The sequence below is a fragment of the Lipomyces arxii genome, assembly GCF_038497795.1.
Source record: "Lipomyces arxii strain Phaff 12-163 unplaced genomic scaffold V1512scaffold_18, whole genome shotgun sequence".
NCBI lineage: Eukaryota > Fungi > Ascomycota > Lipomycetes > Lipomycetales > Lipomycetaceae > Lipomyces > Lipomyces arxii.
This window is the reverse complement of record NW_027117717.1, coordinates 70,819-84,962: the sequence shown is the minus strand read 5'-3', so window position 1 is coordinate 84,962 and position 14,144 is coordinate 70,819. Positions and strand designations below refer to the sequence as shown.

Below are 14,144 nucleotides of genomic sequence, written 5' to 3'. Positions count from 1 at the left end.
TACAGATAAAAAATCTAGCCTGTATTAATTTCATAGAAATTGCAATTTGCTATTTTTGATCACGTAAAGAGCATTGTACTACTCGTATTGCGGTTGAAATTATTAACCCTAAACCATACTAAAAGTCACTTAGTTCTTTGCATATCATTCACTTGTAGCCCTCATTTAATACTAATCTAACTTAGAATAGTCTTAGTACGTATACACTAACTTATTTGAGTTTAGTATGAAATCTATTTCTGTACTGTCGTCTGAGACGCGTTTTCTTTCACGAGCGCCTCAACCAAAATCTTCGTCATTTTCACATCTTCAATCGCCCTCAAACTTCAAAGTCAGGGCTAAAAAGGCTTGTTTTAATAGAGCACAATGACAAGTCGTCGTTCGCAAAACCCATTCGTGTCACCTTCGCAGTCCTCGTACGACCTTTCAGATCGCGCGTCGATAAGGTCAGATATTTCAGCTGGGTCAGATATAGCTTTGTCTTCGATGCACTGGGATTCTCATCAACGACTATCGAATTCTGCTACTGCTGCTGCGTTTCCTTCTACTCATAGTTCTCATACACATAACGCGCGTCAAGCGGTGTACTCAGAGTCGTCGTCGCGTTCCTCCTCTTACGATACTTCATCGCCGAATGAAAGATACACCCCTTCGGACGCAAATTACGCACAAGATCAAGACTCTCGTCGTAGCTCACGGTATTCTCGCGTTTCATCTTCCGGCTCTCTAGCATATCCACACGCAGTGGGAGACCCTACATCCGCTGGATACCAGAATGGACCTGATTACTCGCCTTTTGGAGGATATCCGGTTTCGTCATTTCCACTACACATTGAAGATAAGGAACCTGATGACTATATGCACAATCCGGACCCTGTATTAGATGCGAGGGAGTACGCAAAGTGGAGTTTGACTGATAGACGTGGATTCACTGGTGCTGCTACTTTGTTGACTATGGTTCTTGGTGCTATTGCGGTCTTTATCGTTCTGCCTGTCTTGACTTTTACTGGTCACACATCACCGCGTCATTCTATAATACAGCAATATGAGGTGCTTACACAGTACGAATACCCGATTCTTGGCGCTATTCGCATGAATTTGATCGACCCTGATACTCCCAAATCTGCGTACACAAGAACGAGTAAAGACGGCAAGACAATGAATCTAGTGTTTTCAGACGAATTCAATCAGGAAGGCCGTACGTTTTACGAAGGCGAAGATCAATTCTGGCAAGCAATCAACTTACAATACGCTGCGACAACCGATCTCGAATGGTACGATCCCGACGCTATCACGACCGTCAACGGCACAATGGTGATTACAATTGATGCTTTCAAAAACCACGGGCTCAACTACAGATCTGGTATGCTACAATCGTGGAACAAAATGTGTTTCAAAGGCGGTGCAATCCAAGTCTCAACTTCTCTACCTGGTCCTGGCAATAAATCTGGGCTTTGGCCCGGTATTTGGACCATGGGAAACCTTGGTCGACCAGGATACTTAAGCACCACTGACGGCCTCTGGCCGTACGCATACGACGACTGCGATGCAGGAATTACTCCTAACCAGTCCTCGACCGATGGAATCTCTTATCTGCCTGGCCAGCGGCTGAACTCGTGCACATGCAGAGGCGAAGACCATCCTAATCCCGGTGTTGGTCGCGGCGCGCCAGAAATTGATGCCATTGAGGCCGCTAATGGTAATATTAACGCGTCGCTCATGGTTGGTGTTGCGTCACAGTCGCTTCAAGTCGCACCTTTCGATCCGTGGTATATGCCGGACTACGAGTTTTTCGAGATTTACAATGACACCACAACCGTCATGAACACATATGCTGGTGGCCCATTTCAAGAGGCCATTTCTGGTGTGACTGTTCTTAATAACGATTGGTATGATGGCAATAGCTACCAGAGTTATGGGTTCGAGTACGTGCCTGGAAAGGGTGATGGATACATTCAGTGGTTGGTGGGAGACACCCCGACATGGAGTCTTCATGGAGAGTCTCTCGGTCCGAACGGGAATGTTGCCACACGACATATTTCGCAAGAACCAATGAGCGTTGTCATTAATATGGGTCTTTCTAACTCATGGGCCTATATCGATTGGCAGTCACTTCTGTGGCCTAAATATATGCGTGTCGATCATGTCCGTATATATCAGCTAGAGGGACAAGAAAGCGTGACATGTGATCCTCCTGGATATCCTACAACAGAATATATTGCTAATCATCCTCAAGCGTATCGAAATCCAAATGCTACAAGCTGGTATGTGTTTTTGTTAATGAGTGGTAAAATTTTATTAACTCTCTAGGTCAATGGCCGGTTATGATCGACCACGAAACACGTTGATGGACAAATGTAAAGCGTAAATTTTGTTTTTTTGTACTTTTTTTGTATATGATATTATGAATTTTTTGTAAAACAATAAGAATTTGGTTATTAGTACCCCACTTACTACATGTAGTCATTCTCCCACTTCCTCATAATTGCGGGGCAGGAACTTAAACGTTGCCCGCAATGTAAAGACTTATATAGAGCATCCAACAACTATCAAAAATTAGATACGGTAAATCTACAAAATGACTGGGGAATTACTCACTTTTATTGCAATTTTGCCAGATAAAGAAGGCGCGGTAAGTTAAATTGCGCCTAACAATTGAAGCTGACAAAGTCAAAGATTGGACTTCGACGAGAGAAGCGCCCGTTCCACGCCGAGCGGTCGATAGGATTAATTAAACAAGGCATTTACTCGTACGGGGGTGTGGTTGTTTTGTTAGTACATTTGTTTCTAGTCTGACGAATTAGGCGCAATGACGAACGAGCCTTTTGATCCGGCATCTGGTGGCCTGCCGTCAATTATTGGGTCAGTCATCACAATTCACGCTCCTTCAAAAGATGCGGTATACGAATTACTGCAAAATGATCCGTACAACAACGTGTGGGATTTTGAGAAAATTCAAATTGTACCTGTAAGTTCTGTGTTTTACTTTATGTCTCAACATCCCTAACCTGTGCAGTTCATTGTGACTCCAATTCCTAAATAAATCTCGTTCATTCAATTGTTTCTTACATCGCCCCTAGGCCGTACTTGCTTTGTTCAAACTGGTGGCTCATGAAACATGCCGTGTTTGGGCAATTGATGATGCCTGTCCTGGTTGTCATGTCTCGCTGTTGTAAGTAAACCAGCCATAAATATTAACACTACATCTCGTAGTACCTTCATTTGCTCTGTGTAAGTTCGGGCACCCTTATCCTCAAGCAATTAGCTGTCACATGTCGCGTAGTAAACTGTCGGTGCTGTATAAACAGACCTTACTTCCTAAACTGAACTTAGCCGATAAGCAGTCTGAATACTCCAGTCAATCTGGTAACGAATCGGCCATATGCAATCTTCAAATCAATGTCGTAAAGTAGAAAATCATTAAACGTTTTATATGATTGGACGCATAGCATTGTGTTTGTTCTCCGAACCGTCTTATCGCTGACTTTTGGTAAACCATCTGGCTGACAAGTTGCAACTACCGTTGTAGTTAATCATTGGCGAAATGTACGCGATTAATCACAGATCCAGTCTTGAGAGTCCAACAATTGAGCCTGGCAGAAATCAGGGTCTTAAGTCAAAAAGCACACATGAATTTAATTCAAGTGAAAATCTCGTTAAATCATCTTCTGCGTCTACCACGTCCTATCATGCACATTGAAGAGATATGCTCTTGACATGAGTCTGCAAGATGTGTATCTTTAGACTCGATCAGATAGATGTGCAAACTCTCAATTCCGGAAATAGTCGTGTCAGCCCATCCTGATTTGGTAGACTTAAATCAGCATGCCGGTTCCATGCAGCTGGAAGACATCGACAAAATAGACGTAGACGCTACTAATCTGTTTCTGGAGTACTACCGTTATACGGGATATTGTACACAGTGGATCAGTCAGCAGCTCAACTCAGACAGTATAACGAAAATTTCCGCAGGTTCTTGTAGCAGTGAAATCAATAATAAATCATTCAGTTTCAGCGTGCCTATAATGTGCTTCATCACATTTGAGCGCAACACTCTGCAGTTGAATCTAAATATGCAGCGCATTCGAGTAAGTCAGATTCCGCTTAAAAACGCGCTGTTCAACTTCGAACCAACTTCTTTTCTATACTTCCTCCAAAATAGTTTAGTGGTCTGCCTGCGCATCGGTCATTATTTTGCTCTGCGCCGACTTCATAAAATCAATTAATCAGCACATGTCTTATCTTTTTAATACCAAAGCATTGATAAGCCTACATAAGAAGCAAACAGAGCGTATACACAAACAGAAGGCATCAACAAAATACAGTTAATTTTACCATGAAATCGAAAATATATTTATATGTACGCGGCTATAGTAAATTTTCAGCAATAAAATCTCTGATGGTATACTAAAAAAAAATACAAAGTGGCACCTGTCGAGAGTATTTGTTAAAAATAAAATGCCCAACTCCATTATATGAATAATCTATAATATCTACGAAATCTGCGAATTCTATGAAGACTATTGATTTTAAAAAATTACTTTGAATGCTCATAAAACTCGTAATAACACATGAGAATTCAGTCATCGCACACTGATTACTGCTTTTTCACGTCCGACATACCGTTTCCCGCCAAACCCATCTGATGTATGCTCGAACGAAGCCACAACCTCATACTCGCCGCGCACCAAGGCCACGCAATCGGTCTCAATCGCTCGGCTTTCCCCTGCGGCAATATCAAGCACAGGCTGTTGCAGAATGCCGTTAAATATAATTTTTAGGTTCACGTCCATTGCCGAAGACTGGGGAAGATTGCGCACCGTTGGTTGCACTCGTAAAATGCCAGACGTCAGCTCGGATTTTGAGCACGACGTGACCGTGACTACCATTGTCATAAACGTGTCTGGATCGACAACCCAATGCTTTCGACCGCATTTCCTGACGTGCGCCGATTCTTCAAACCGTACGTCCACGACAATGTCCTCTACCCTGACGATGTCAACCATCTGCGGCGTGATGCGAACATCTCGTAACTCAATCGACCCCTCGCGCGCTTCGTCCTCGCCGTCAAGACTGTACCGCCACCGACCACTCATCACCTTCAAAAGTTCCTCTCTGAACCAATACACCGCTCTCTCAACTTCAGGCGTCCACATCACAGGCTTCCTCAACCCATTAATCTTATTTGGGTCAACTCGAGTAAACTGTTTTGGAGGCGCCAAACTTGGAATTGCAATCGAAGTGTCAATATCCTTAATACGCCTGACTGGAACCAAAAATCGCGTCACGTGGCCAGACTGAATCGTACGAGTAATTACCCATGAGTCACCAGACGACAACGAGCTCAGATCGACCACGAGCTGGGACGGCCATAAGTTGCGGAGGTCAAGAAGCATCAAACAGTAATTCTCCATTTCATCATACGGAATCCCAATTTTCTTTAAAAAGCCAAGTAACAGCGGTGTTGTCGAGTGCATGTCACCGTCCTTCACAATTGGCATATCAAAACTGAACGGGACAAAATCAATGCTAGCAACCTCAATGCTAGTGTTCACACTGACATTAATATCTAATGACAATGTCCGGACGTACATTCCAATCGCGGTTTCGGACTCAGCTTCAGAACCATCATAATGCGAGTACGAAATCTGGATACCAGCGGCGGTCAAGCCTCGCTTGCCATAAACCTCAATCTCAATCTCGATCTCACCATTTGGCGGGATCTCTATCTGACTCAAGTCCGTAATGCATCGGAGTGCAGGCCGATTGTATAAAAATACTTCAATCTCGTACCGATTGCTGTCGCTTCGAGGTGTAGAAGCAAGCGCTGCTGTGAGCGACTCTGTCGTCGAATCTGTAAATGCCAAGCTCAACGACGTCACTGATACTTTATCGGAAACATTTCCCAATCCAATCTTGAACCGCCGTCGTTCGCCATGAAGCAGCATGATACTACTCTGAGCTAATGAAATGCGATTGACCCGTAGCACCGGCAAAGCCGGAATGACCTCAATCTGTAACTCTCTGCCGGGTACCATACTTGGACCTGCAGTCTCGTCGGGCGTACGAGCATCTAATCCAGCCAATTTGATTCGAAGTGACGGTGTTATCAGCGCTTGCATAGGTCTAATCGCAATAACGGTCTCTTTGCATCCGTAAATCTGAAACAGGCAACCAGTAATGTTTAGTGTTCCAGCAGAAGTCGGTGTTAAGTATATTGAAACTGGATACAGCTTTCGCGCAGGCGCCATAAATGAAATTACATCTGACGAAAACGAAGCACCGTTTCCACTAGAACCGTTAAAACTGTCTACTAAATTTGGTGAAAGACTTACACTAGTGATATGGCCCGCACGTCTAATTCGAATGCAAAAGGATTTTGTACCAGTACCCGAAACTCAACTGGCTCATCAAGAACAAGAACCTGTTTGCCTTCGCACAAATCGTCCTTCTTTTCAAACGGATTGTAAATAAAAGGGCCGTTGGGTTCAATTGACTTGTTGCGAGCCAGTTTGACAAACTTTGGCATGGCCCACAAACTTGAACTGGCATTGTTAGATTGAAAGCTTCATATCACGCATCCACTTACTCGACAACAGCAATCTCTCGCACCAGATAAGGATCCCAGTACTCATCCTCAAAATCACGGGAACCTACAGTTTGCGCCGACCTGTACGAATCTCGCATGTTTCTCGCCAATGACAGCTGTTCGTCAATTGACAGATCTGTGTGTGCCAATTTGAAAAGTAGAGTAGTGTATTTCACTACTCCAACAGGATCCGGTAACGTCTGACAGAGAACAATGCAGGTTTTCAGAATCGACTTTTGAACATCCTTCCAACCAAATGTAGCATTAATTTCTAAAGAGCCAGTGGAAACACCATAAATCCCACACAGATTATCTAGAACTGATAACACTCCAAAATCCCAACTGGCTGCTCTCACTGCCGAAATGTTGTCTGACGCATCTTCGTCATCAGACCGTTCTGATCGGGACCGCAAAGTTTGTGCAAGTTGTCGTGCTTGAGATATGCGTGGAGTCAGTTCGAGAACCAACTGACGCAGAACAAAAGCTCGCTTGCGGTAACACCCAAGCCGGCCGTATGCGGTAGCGATGCCGGTCAGTATTGAAGCAGCATCAACCGCATCGACTGCATCCAGCTTGACAGCCTGAGCAGCTGTTATCCATGCAAGCACGCTCATTTTATTGTAGTGAAGATGGTTCATCGAGAGCGCTGTCTCCGGGATAGGTTTTGAAAGCACTGCAGCGGCACGTGCGGATGTGGTCCAGCCACCAGCAAGACAAGTACAAGTCAATAAATTTGCAGTTCGGAGAATGGTTTCGACATATGCAACTTGGGGAAGGCTTTCGCCAGGGAAATTTTGCGACCGGTTGTATAGACTCAAGATAGTGTTTGTCATTTGTGGCAGCAAATCAATAAGCTGCGGTGGTTCGGGTATGTCTTTTCTTTCTGAAGTTGGTCCGGTGGATGTCTGCGGTAAAACTACCGACGGTATCGTGAACGGAACGCCTAAATGCGATAAAATCAACATGCAGATACCTATACCCTCTATACTTGATGCATGCCATAAATGATCATTGACACTTTTTAACACGTTGAAAGCTTCAACGTACTCCCTCATGGCATCATGTGTCCGCCCGGCAAGTAGATAGACGTTAGCAGTCATTTTCATTGATCTGCCTTTTCTTCGCATTCGTTGTCGTTCGGTATGGTGCGAGAGTGGGTATGACATCCGATTGTCTTTTCCAGCACTTGAACCAAGTGAACTAGTTGAACCTGAGGGTGATGATCTAGAATATGGTACATGAGAAGAATGCAGAATGACAGAATTGTAATCGTCGTCTCGTGACAGCGGGGATGCAAGAGTATCTGCTGCTTCAGACAGCTTGATTAAAAAAGGTAATTCGGCAAGAAAAGATGAAGTTAAATCGCCGAGAACAGTTCGCATCGAAGTAATTCGTGAGCTTTGGGCGGAAGGCACGCAAATGAAATCTGGTGAAGGCAATTGGTTTTGTTCTAGTGGACAATCGAACAGAATAATTTTGTGAATGACGGCTTGAACATTTTGTTCTTGTAATTGGCCAATTGAAGTAGAAAGAGACTTGACATCTGTGATATTGTTGTAATCTGCGAGCCCAAAGACCTAACAGATTAAAATGACTCAATGACCTTAAGAGCACACTTACCACAAGTGTCCTTCTATGTAACTCCAAATCTTCCAATATATGATTATGTGTATCAGCCGTAGTAGTAAAATTATAGACAATCATTCCATCAGGGAATCCAAGAGGACTAAACATCACTATAAATCACCGATTGTTAGTCCACACAACCAGTTGTTACACGCCAAATCACATACTCCGTTCCGGTCTTGGATCCGGTGTAACGTCACCTAGTCGGATCACGGCTGTATCTTCCAATCGGCGAACAAAGTCGAGAAATCGTGGTCTAGAGACTGGACCGACAGGACACAAAAATGCCTGTATTCGTGATGGCGCTGCATATGAGAGCGGGTCCAGTCGAGTCGGTGCATACGGCGGAGGTTGAAGCAGCATATCAGATCCCCTTCGGTTAGCTATTCTGCAGCATTTGCAGTCAAAGCTAACGATAAATCCCTGAAGTGGAGATACCAATATTCGCCCTCTAAAGCGTGCGGCTCAGATGCGTAATGTTTTTCAGATAATTTTTGGTTTACTGCCTTTTTTGACGTTTATATATATATATTATTTACTTAAATAAAAGAATAAATGACGCCTGACCATAAACGTCTCCTTTATCACCATGTTCTCCTGGTGTCATGTTTATGTAATCATCCAGGTTCATGGAAATACAGCGCTTAGCGGATTCAGGTCCACATATAGCTGGCCACTTTGGCGGTGGCATATGGTAATGATCTGGTTTATGCTCTGCTAACCCGGAAGCAGAATCAAGAAAGTCTTGTTTCAACATATGACTTCTGTCTGAAGCGAAATGGTCAAGATATAATGAAGCTGGAATCACACGAAATCTTCGTTCAAAGTCAACAGAGCCCAGATTAATTTCAGGGTGGATCGTCGCATTAACGTAGTCCTTGAATAAAATTGGATAAACCGCTCGAACATCGTCAGTATCTCTTTCATGACAAGATTCAATGGTGTTTGTATCAAAATCAATCACAAATGACCTGCCATCTCGTTTTTCAATCAAAATAACATGATAATCCCATATGACCGGCTTATTTGCTTGTTTAGCTAATCTCTGTGCCCATAAAGGCAATTTTCTCTTTGGTGAGGATATGAAAACAGCGTAGATCTCTTTATTTTTGTACCTTTCACATGCTTTATATACATTCTCCTCACAGTAGCTATTCAGATATCAGATAAATCATTGCTTATTAATAGTCAACCTCACCAAAACGCATAATCGAACCGCTCAAACGTTCTCGTTGAAGTCATAAATACCTTCAATCAATTATTGACGTACTTCACGACTATGCGTTTGAGTACGCTAATGGTGTGCGGCTCAATTGTTTGGCATTTGGCGGCCGCATCGAGTTCATGCCTCGCTCGAGATTTGTTAGCATTTTCATTCGCTGAATCACTGAAGGATTTGCTCAGTTACGGGTGGGCTTTGATGCTCTTCTGTATTTGTTTAGAATGTTTTCTACTGCTATAAAATCCTGTCTGTTTTCTGTGCATACTACTCTAGAATCAACTAATGTAACTAGTGTCTTCAAATATATCTTCACATTACTCAATCTCTCAGCCAGCGCTATTTCAAGCAGGTTCTTGGTCAGTTCACGATGCTAAAAGACGAAGTACAGGAAGGCTGGTATGTCTAGTCAGAAGCGATTGTGCGGTAATTAACATTTAGGTCTCGGTCTTTACATTCGACAAACGGAAACTTGAGAGCGTGCTATCTCGCTCAGGTGGAGATTCCATTTTGAGACGAGATGTTGAGGAAATTTATACAAGATTACGCAGAGAAGCGGGGTATCTCGCAAAGTTGCGACACCCTTCTGTACTAGAACTAGTAGAGCCGGTCGAGGAGAGCCGGTCTTCGATTTCGTTTGTGACGGAACGCGTGACGGCTTGTTTGACTACCGTGATTGATCGCAAAGCTTCAGAACGAGCAGGGCCAGACGACGAAGTGGACGAGATTGAGATTCAGAAAGGACTGTTGCAATTGGCCAAAGGTCTTGAATTTGTGCATTTCAGCGCGGGGATAGTGCACATTAATCTTGTGCCCGATGCTGTTTTTGTTAACGCAAAAAGTGATTGGAAGTTGTCTGGATTTGGGTTTGCCCAAGACATGGAGGGCGATGACGTGAAAGAATTCTATGTGCCGCAGCATGATCAGAGACTGCCATCCAGTTTGCAGTTCGATCTGAACTATTCGGCTCCAGAGTTGGTCATTGATCATTTCGTGGCACCGGAAAATGACATGTTCTCGATTGGATGTTTAATCTACGCGATATATTCTTCCCGACCTCCTCTCAACACAAACCAAAACCCAGTGACATATAAAAACACAATTTCACAATCGTTAAGAATAACGCGCGACTCAAGGTTCCCAGACTACATGTATGAAGTTTTGCCGTTGTTACTCACCAGAAGACCTACAGACCGCATGTCGTCTCGTGACTTTCAAGATTCAAAATATTTTGACAATATCTTGATCAACACGATTCGTTTTCTCGATGCTTTGCCCGCCAAGACCGCAACTGAACGACACGCTTTCATGCGCGGTCTGCCGCGGGTACTGCCGCAATTCCCAAACCCGGTTCAACAAAAGAAGATTTTGCCTACATTATTAGACGAGCTAGAGAAGGACGAGTCAATGGCAGGTGCGATTTTGGCAAGTGTGTTGCAGATTGGCAAGAACATGAGTCAGAAAGAATTTAGCAGTCGGATTCTACCAGGATTGAAGAAAATGAAAGATGTGCCGTCGGGACAGGCAGTACTTGTGGAACAAATTGATATAGTTAAATCGCGAGTAAACGGCAAAGAGTTCAAAGAAGGTTCGTTTTTGAAGAGTCGGAAAGTTGAGCTGACGGATAGATGTCTTGCCACTAATATATACAGCATTAGCATCGCAATCGCCGTCGATTCAGGAAAGGGTGCTGCTTGCGATCTCGAGAATAGCGGCGAATCTGGATTTTCTTACAATCAAGAACGAGCTGTTTCCAAAGGTCAGTGCCGTGTTCCAGCAGACTAGCAGTTTGGCAGTCAAAGTCGGTGCGCTGACTGCGTTGCGTGGATTGATCGGTGGTGGGTTGGACAAATATACAATATCGGAAAAGTTAGTACCGCTGTTGAACGGTATGAAGACACGAGAACCGACAGTGATCATGTGCGCGCTCGAAGTGTATCAGCTTGTGGTACCGATCGTGGAGCCGACCGTATTGGCAACAGATGTTCTGCCTCACTTGTGGTCTATGGCCGTAAGCCCGCTGCTAAGGATCGATCAGTTCAGGCAGTTCATGACGACGATCCACACTGCGTCAGACAGAATCGAGACCGAGCACGGACAAAAGTTAGCCGAACTTGATCCTGAACGTGGCGGTGGGCGGCCGGTGGCAGGCGTGCCAAGCACAGGCGATGCGGAGAAAGACTTTGAAGCGCTAGTGCTCGGTCGGCCAACTGGCAACGGGAACGGAAAGAAAAGCGGCAGCGTATCAAATGTAGCGAGGGCGAACCGTTTGGCCCCAAAAGATACAGGCGAATTCGAATGGTCTGATTCTGAACCTGCTGTGCCGCCAACACCGCCGAAGAACAATTTCGTACGGCAACAGAGCTCACGGCTTTTGCGCCCGACTGTGCGGATGAACCCGTCACAGCCCGCTCTGCAACCGGTACCTCAACGCCTGTCGCAGTCAGGTTCACAACCTGCATTACAAACGACGCAGTCGTTTTCATGGCAGAGCAGGGCCCAGCCTGCGAGTCCGGCAGTGCAAACGAGTCCGGGCGTGTTGATGCCGCAACGAGCGCCTAGCATCCCAGAAAGCAGCGAGGTGTGGAATAACATGCGGACAACGTCGGTCGGGTCGGTCGGGATGGCCAGCACGCCTGTGACAAGCTCGTATATGCACACATTGCAGCCGCAGCGAATGGCCGCGACGCCGGTTTTGAAGCCACAGTCGCAACTTGAGACGAGGCCACAGTCGATACTGACAATGAACGCTGCAGCAGCGGTGTCGTCGGCGTCTGCATCTGCGAACGGGTTTGCGAGCGCGTTGGGAGCTCAGGATAATCCGTGGCAATCTGTAACGTCGGCGGCGTTTAGCACGAACACTCTTGGGCCGTTTGGGCAGAGCGGTGTGTTGTCACCACCTTCAGTGCAGGCCAATACTAGTAATAGTGGGTTTGGTATGCCTCAACTGGTGTCGCAGACTGCGACAAAACCAAAGCAGCCGAATGGTATTGACAAGTATGCGAGTTTACTTTAATGTCCCACGGAACGTCGAAGCCGGATGAGATTGGTCTGAATGTTGTATAGCGGATGTATATATTGTTTCATTTATAGACGATACGATGGAGGTCAGTGATATGGAACACTAAATTTACTAAACAAGAAATTACGAATTACAAAAAGATGGAACAAAACGAAGATTAAAGTATGATATTTCCGATGCCATCTACAGCTACCCCCTAATAATCTCAAACGCTTTTTAGACAATGATGACTTCATATATGACAAAGGCCTCGTACTCGGTATCGACAATGGTGCTGTACTCTTGCAGACCTTGGTCGGCCTGAACAATTTTTCCCTTCTTGTCCTTGACGAAAGCATTGCCAGCAAGGTAGCCGTACTTCTGTGTCAGAGCCATCTTGACTTTCTCGATCGAAGTGACTGGAGGCTTAACAAGAACAGAAATGAAGTCTGGTGGGAGACCGTATCGGAGCACACTCTCGACAAATACCCGAATACTCTTCAAGTGGAGCCAAGCCTGGAATGTGTCAGTGTAAGTAGCGCGTGCAAGGCGGACGACCTCTCCCTGTGGTTGTTAGTAAAGTTTTGTTCTTATGTCAACAATAAAGTACGTGCCCACAACCGCCGTTCTTGTTGCTCTGCCTTCTCTTGCTCCTTCTTGAGATCCTCAATGATTCCCTCGGACCATTTGAAGTCACGAGGATACCATTTAGACTCACGGCATTTGTGCAGAAACTCGGGGACCGACTTCTTAAACAAAGTCACACTGTAAAGAGAGAATTCAGAATCCTCAGTGACGAGGTTAGCTGAACGGGGGACAACCATAGGGACCAGAGTCTCGTATATTTTGATAAAGGTCTTGACCATCTGCTTTGGCACGGCAACAAGAACAGTCTCAAGATACTCTGAACCGAGGACAAAGTCGGACTTCTTGACAACGTCTTGCAGAGAGCGAGTCGATAAGTTTCCACTACATTTAATTAAAAATTATTTTTCAACAAAACAGCAACATAGACATACGTCTGTTTCCGCTCGACAGCACCAAGATTGCTTTTTGCAAGAACGTAGTTGTTGTAAAGGGTCTTGAGGTCGCCGTCAAGAGCATAGACTTCTTTGGACAGAATATCGACCAGTTCAGTAATTGGCTTATCGACTCTGTACTTTGCTGTATTCCATTGGAACGATTTGAGATAAGTTTCGACGGGTTCTAAGAAAAAGTCAGTGGTCAATTGAGTGTCTATCGGAGTATGAAGACATACTATCAGCAACAATTTTAGCAGCAGCGATTTGCTCGGGTTCGTCGACGTAAATATTCTTGAGGACTTCGACACTACGAGAAACAGCAGACTCGAATTGAGAGTCGAATTTTGATAATTCTTCAGATTGTTGAACGAGCTGGTCAAGAGTACCTATTTTGAAGTGAGGGATAAGGAACTGAGTGACGTCGTCCTTTGAAGGCAGAAGGAGAGTAGTAGTCAAGTCCTTAACTAGAGATGACTCAGGGTCAGCGCCAGGAGGAGCGACTGAAGTAGGAAGAGAAAGCAGGTAATAGAGAGTCCCGTTTGGAGCCTGAAAAGCCATGACGTAAATTCTAGAGAGAAACTTGACGTGGATTAGAGCCTGAGATTGAAGAGGGCTTTGACGACGACGATAGCGACCGAGTTGGACGAGACCGGTGGTGAAGCTAGGTAGGGTAAGTGAATCGTAAAC

The 14,144-nt window shown here is 44.9% G+C and overlaps 6 protein-coding genes across 6 annotated transcripts; 3 read left to right on the top strand and 3 right to left on the bottom strand.

The window, feature by feature from the left end:
- The first annotated feature begins 231 nt into the window (after positions 1–231).
- V1512DRAFT_292629 (beta-glucan synthesis-associated protein-domain-containing protein) lies at positions 232–2,449 on the top strand. The gene is made up of 2 exons (XM_066918303.1): positions 232–2,264; positions 2,311–2,449. The coding sequence occupies exons 1-2, from the start codon at positions 367–369 to the stop codon at positions 2,366–2,368; spliced, it is 1,956 nt and encodes a 651-aa protein (XP_066769989.1). The 5' UTR covers positions 232–366; the 3' UTR covers positions 2,369–2,449.
- A 35-nt stretch (positions 2,450–2,484) lies between these two features.
- On the top strand, positions 2,485–3,187 carry V1512DRAFT_277596 (uncharacterized protein). Its single transcript, XM_066917919.1, has 4 exons — positions 2,485–2,632; positions 2,677–2,758; positions 2,805–2,968; positions 3,017–3,187. Exons 1-4 carry the CDS (start codon positions 2,579–2,581, stop codon positions 3,041–3,043), a joined length of 327 nt encoding a protein of 108 aa, XP_066769988.1. The 5' UTR covers positions 2,485–2,578; the 3' UTR covers positions 3,044–3,187.
- Positions 3,188–4,583: 1,396 nt separating this feature from the next.
- On the bottom strand, positions 4,584–8,578 carry V1512DRAFT_211341 (TRAPP II complex; the record flags this gene model as incomplete). The annotated part of the gene is made up of 5 exons (XM_066913529.1): positions 4,584–6,291; positions 6,336–6,545; positions 6,590–8,166; positions 8,210–8,325; positions 8,383–8,578. The coding sequence occupies 5 exons, from the start codon at positions 8,576–8,578 to the stop codon at positions 4,584–4,586; spliced, it is 3,807 nt and encodes a 1,268-aa protein (XP_066769987.1).
- Positions 8,579–8,722: 144 nt separating this feature from the next.
- V1512DRAFT_266310 (N-terminal glutamine amidase-domain-containing protein) lies at positions 8,723–9,486 on the bottom strand. Its single transcript, XM_066917073.1, has 2 exons — positions 9,414–9,486; positions 8,723–9,366 (listed from the first exon to the last, which is right to left on the bottom strand). The coding sequence occupies exons 1-2, from the start codon at positions 9,455–9,457 to the stop codon at positions 8,751–8,753; spliced, it is 660 nt and encodes a 219-aa protein (XP_066769986.1). The 5' UTR covers positions 9,458–9,486; the 3' UTR covers positions 8,723–8,750.
- Positions 9,487–9,564: 78 nt separating this feature from the next.
- Positions 9,565–12,687, top strand: V1512DRAFT_228820 (kinase-like domain-containing protein). The gene is made up of 4 exons (XM_066913901.1): positions 9,565–9,683; positions 9,730–9,833; positions 9,876–11,022; positions 11,063–12,687. Exons 1-4 carry the CDS (start codon positions 9,659–9,661, stop codon positions 12,448–12,450), a joined length of 2,664 nt encoding a protein of 887 aa, XP_066769985.1. The 5' UTR covers positions 9,565–9,658; the 3' UTR covers positions 12,451–12,687.
- On the bottom strand, positions 12,673–14,015 carry V1512DRAFT_272280 (uncharacterized protein; the record flags this gene model as incomplete). The annotated part of the gene is made up of 4 exons (XM_066917677.1): positions 12,673–12,999; positions 13,050–13,404; positions 13,455–13,641; positions 13,694–14,015. 4 exons carry the CDS (start codon positions 14,013–14,015, stop codon positions 12,673–12,675), a joined length of 1,191 nt encoding a protein of 396 aa, XP_066769984.1.
- Between the last annotated feature and the right edge of the window lie 129 nt (positions 14,016–14,144).

What these genes read in the sequence shown, in the direction of transcription:
- V1512DRAFT_277596 (XM_066917919.1), top strand. Translation starts at nt 2,579, where the DNA reads ATGACTGGGGAATTACTCACTTTTATTGCAATTTTGCCAGATAAAGAA. An exon ending in TGCCAGATAAAGAAGGCGCG is followed by an intron (nt 2,633 to 2,676) that starts GTAAGTTAAATT and finishes ACAAAGTCAAAG; the next exon opens with ATTGGACTTCGACGAGAGAA. An exon ending in AGAAAATTCAAATTGTACCT is followed by an intron (nt 2,969 to 3,016) that starts GTAAGTTCTGTG and finishes TAACCTGTGCAG; the next exon opens with TTCATTGTGACTCCAATTCC.
- V1512DRAFT_228820 (XM_066913901.1), top strand. Translation starts at nt 9,659, where the DNA reads ATGTTTTCTACTGCTATAAAATCCT. An exon ending in TTCTACTGCTATAAAATCCT is followed by an intron (nt 9,684 to 9,729) that starts GTCTGTTTTCTG and finishes TAATGTAACTAG; the next exon opens with TGTCTTCAAATATATCTTCA. An exon ending in GACGAAGTACAGGAAGGCTG is followed by an intron (nt 9,834 to 9,875) that starts GTATGTCTAGTC and finishes ATTAACATTTAG; the next exon opens with GTCTCGGTCTTTACATTCGA.
- V1512DRAFT_266310 (XM_066917073.1), bottom strand. Translation starts at nt 9,457, where the DNA reads ATGACTTCAACGAGAACGTTTGAGCGGTTCGATTATGCGTTTTG. An exon ending in CGGTTCGATTATGCGTTTTG is followed by an intron (nt 9,367 to 9,413) that starts GTGAGGTTGACT and finishes ATATCTGAATAG; the next exon opens with CTACTGTGAGGAGAATGTAT.
- V1512DRAFT_292629 (XM_066918303.1), top strand. Translation starts at nt 367, where the DNA reads ATGACAAGTCGTCGTTCGCAAAACCCATTCGTGTCACCTTCGCAGTCC. An exon ending in AATCCAAATGCTACAAGCTG is followed by an intron (nt 2,265 to 2,310) that starts GTATGTGTTTTT and finishes TTAACTCTCTAG; the next exon opens with GTCAATGGCCGGTTATGATC.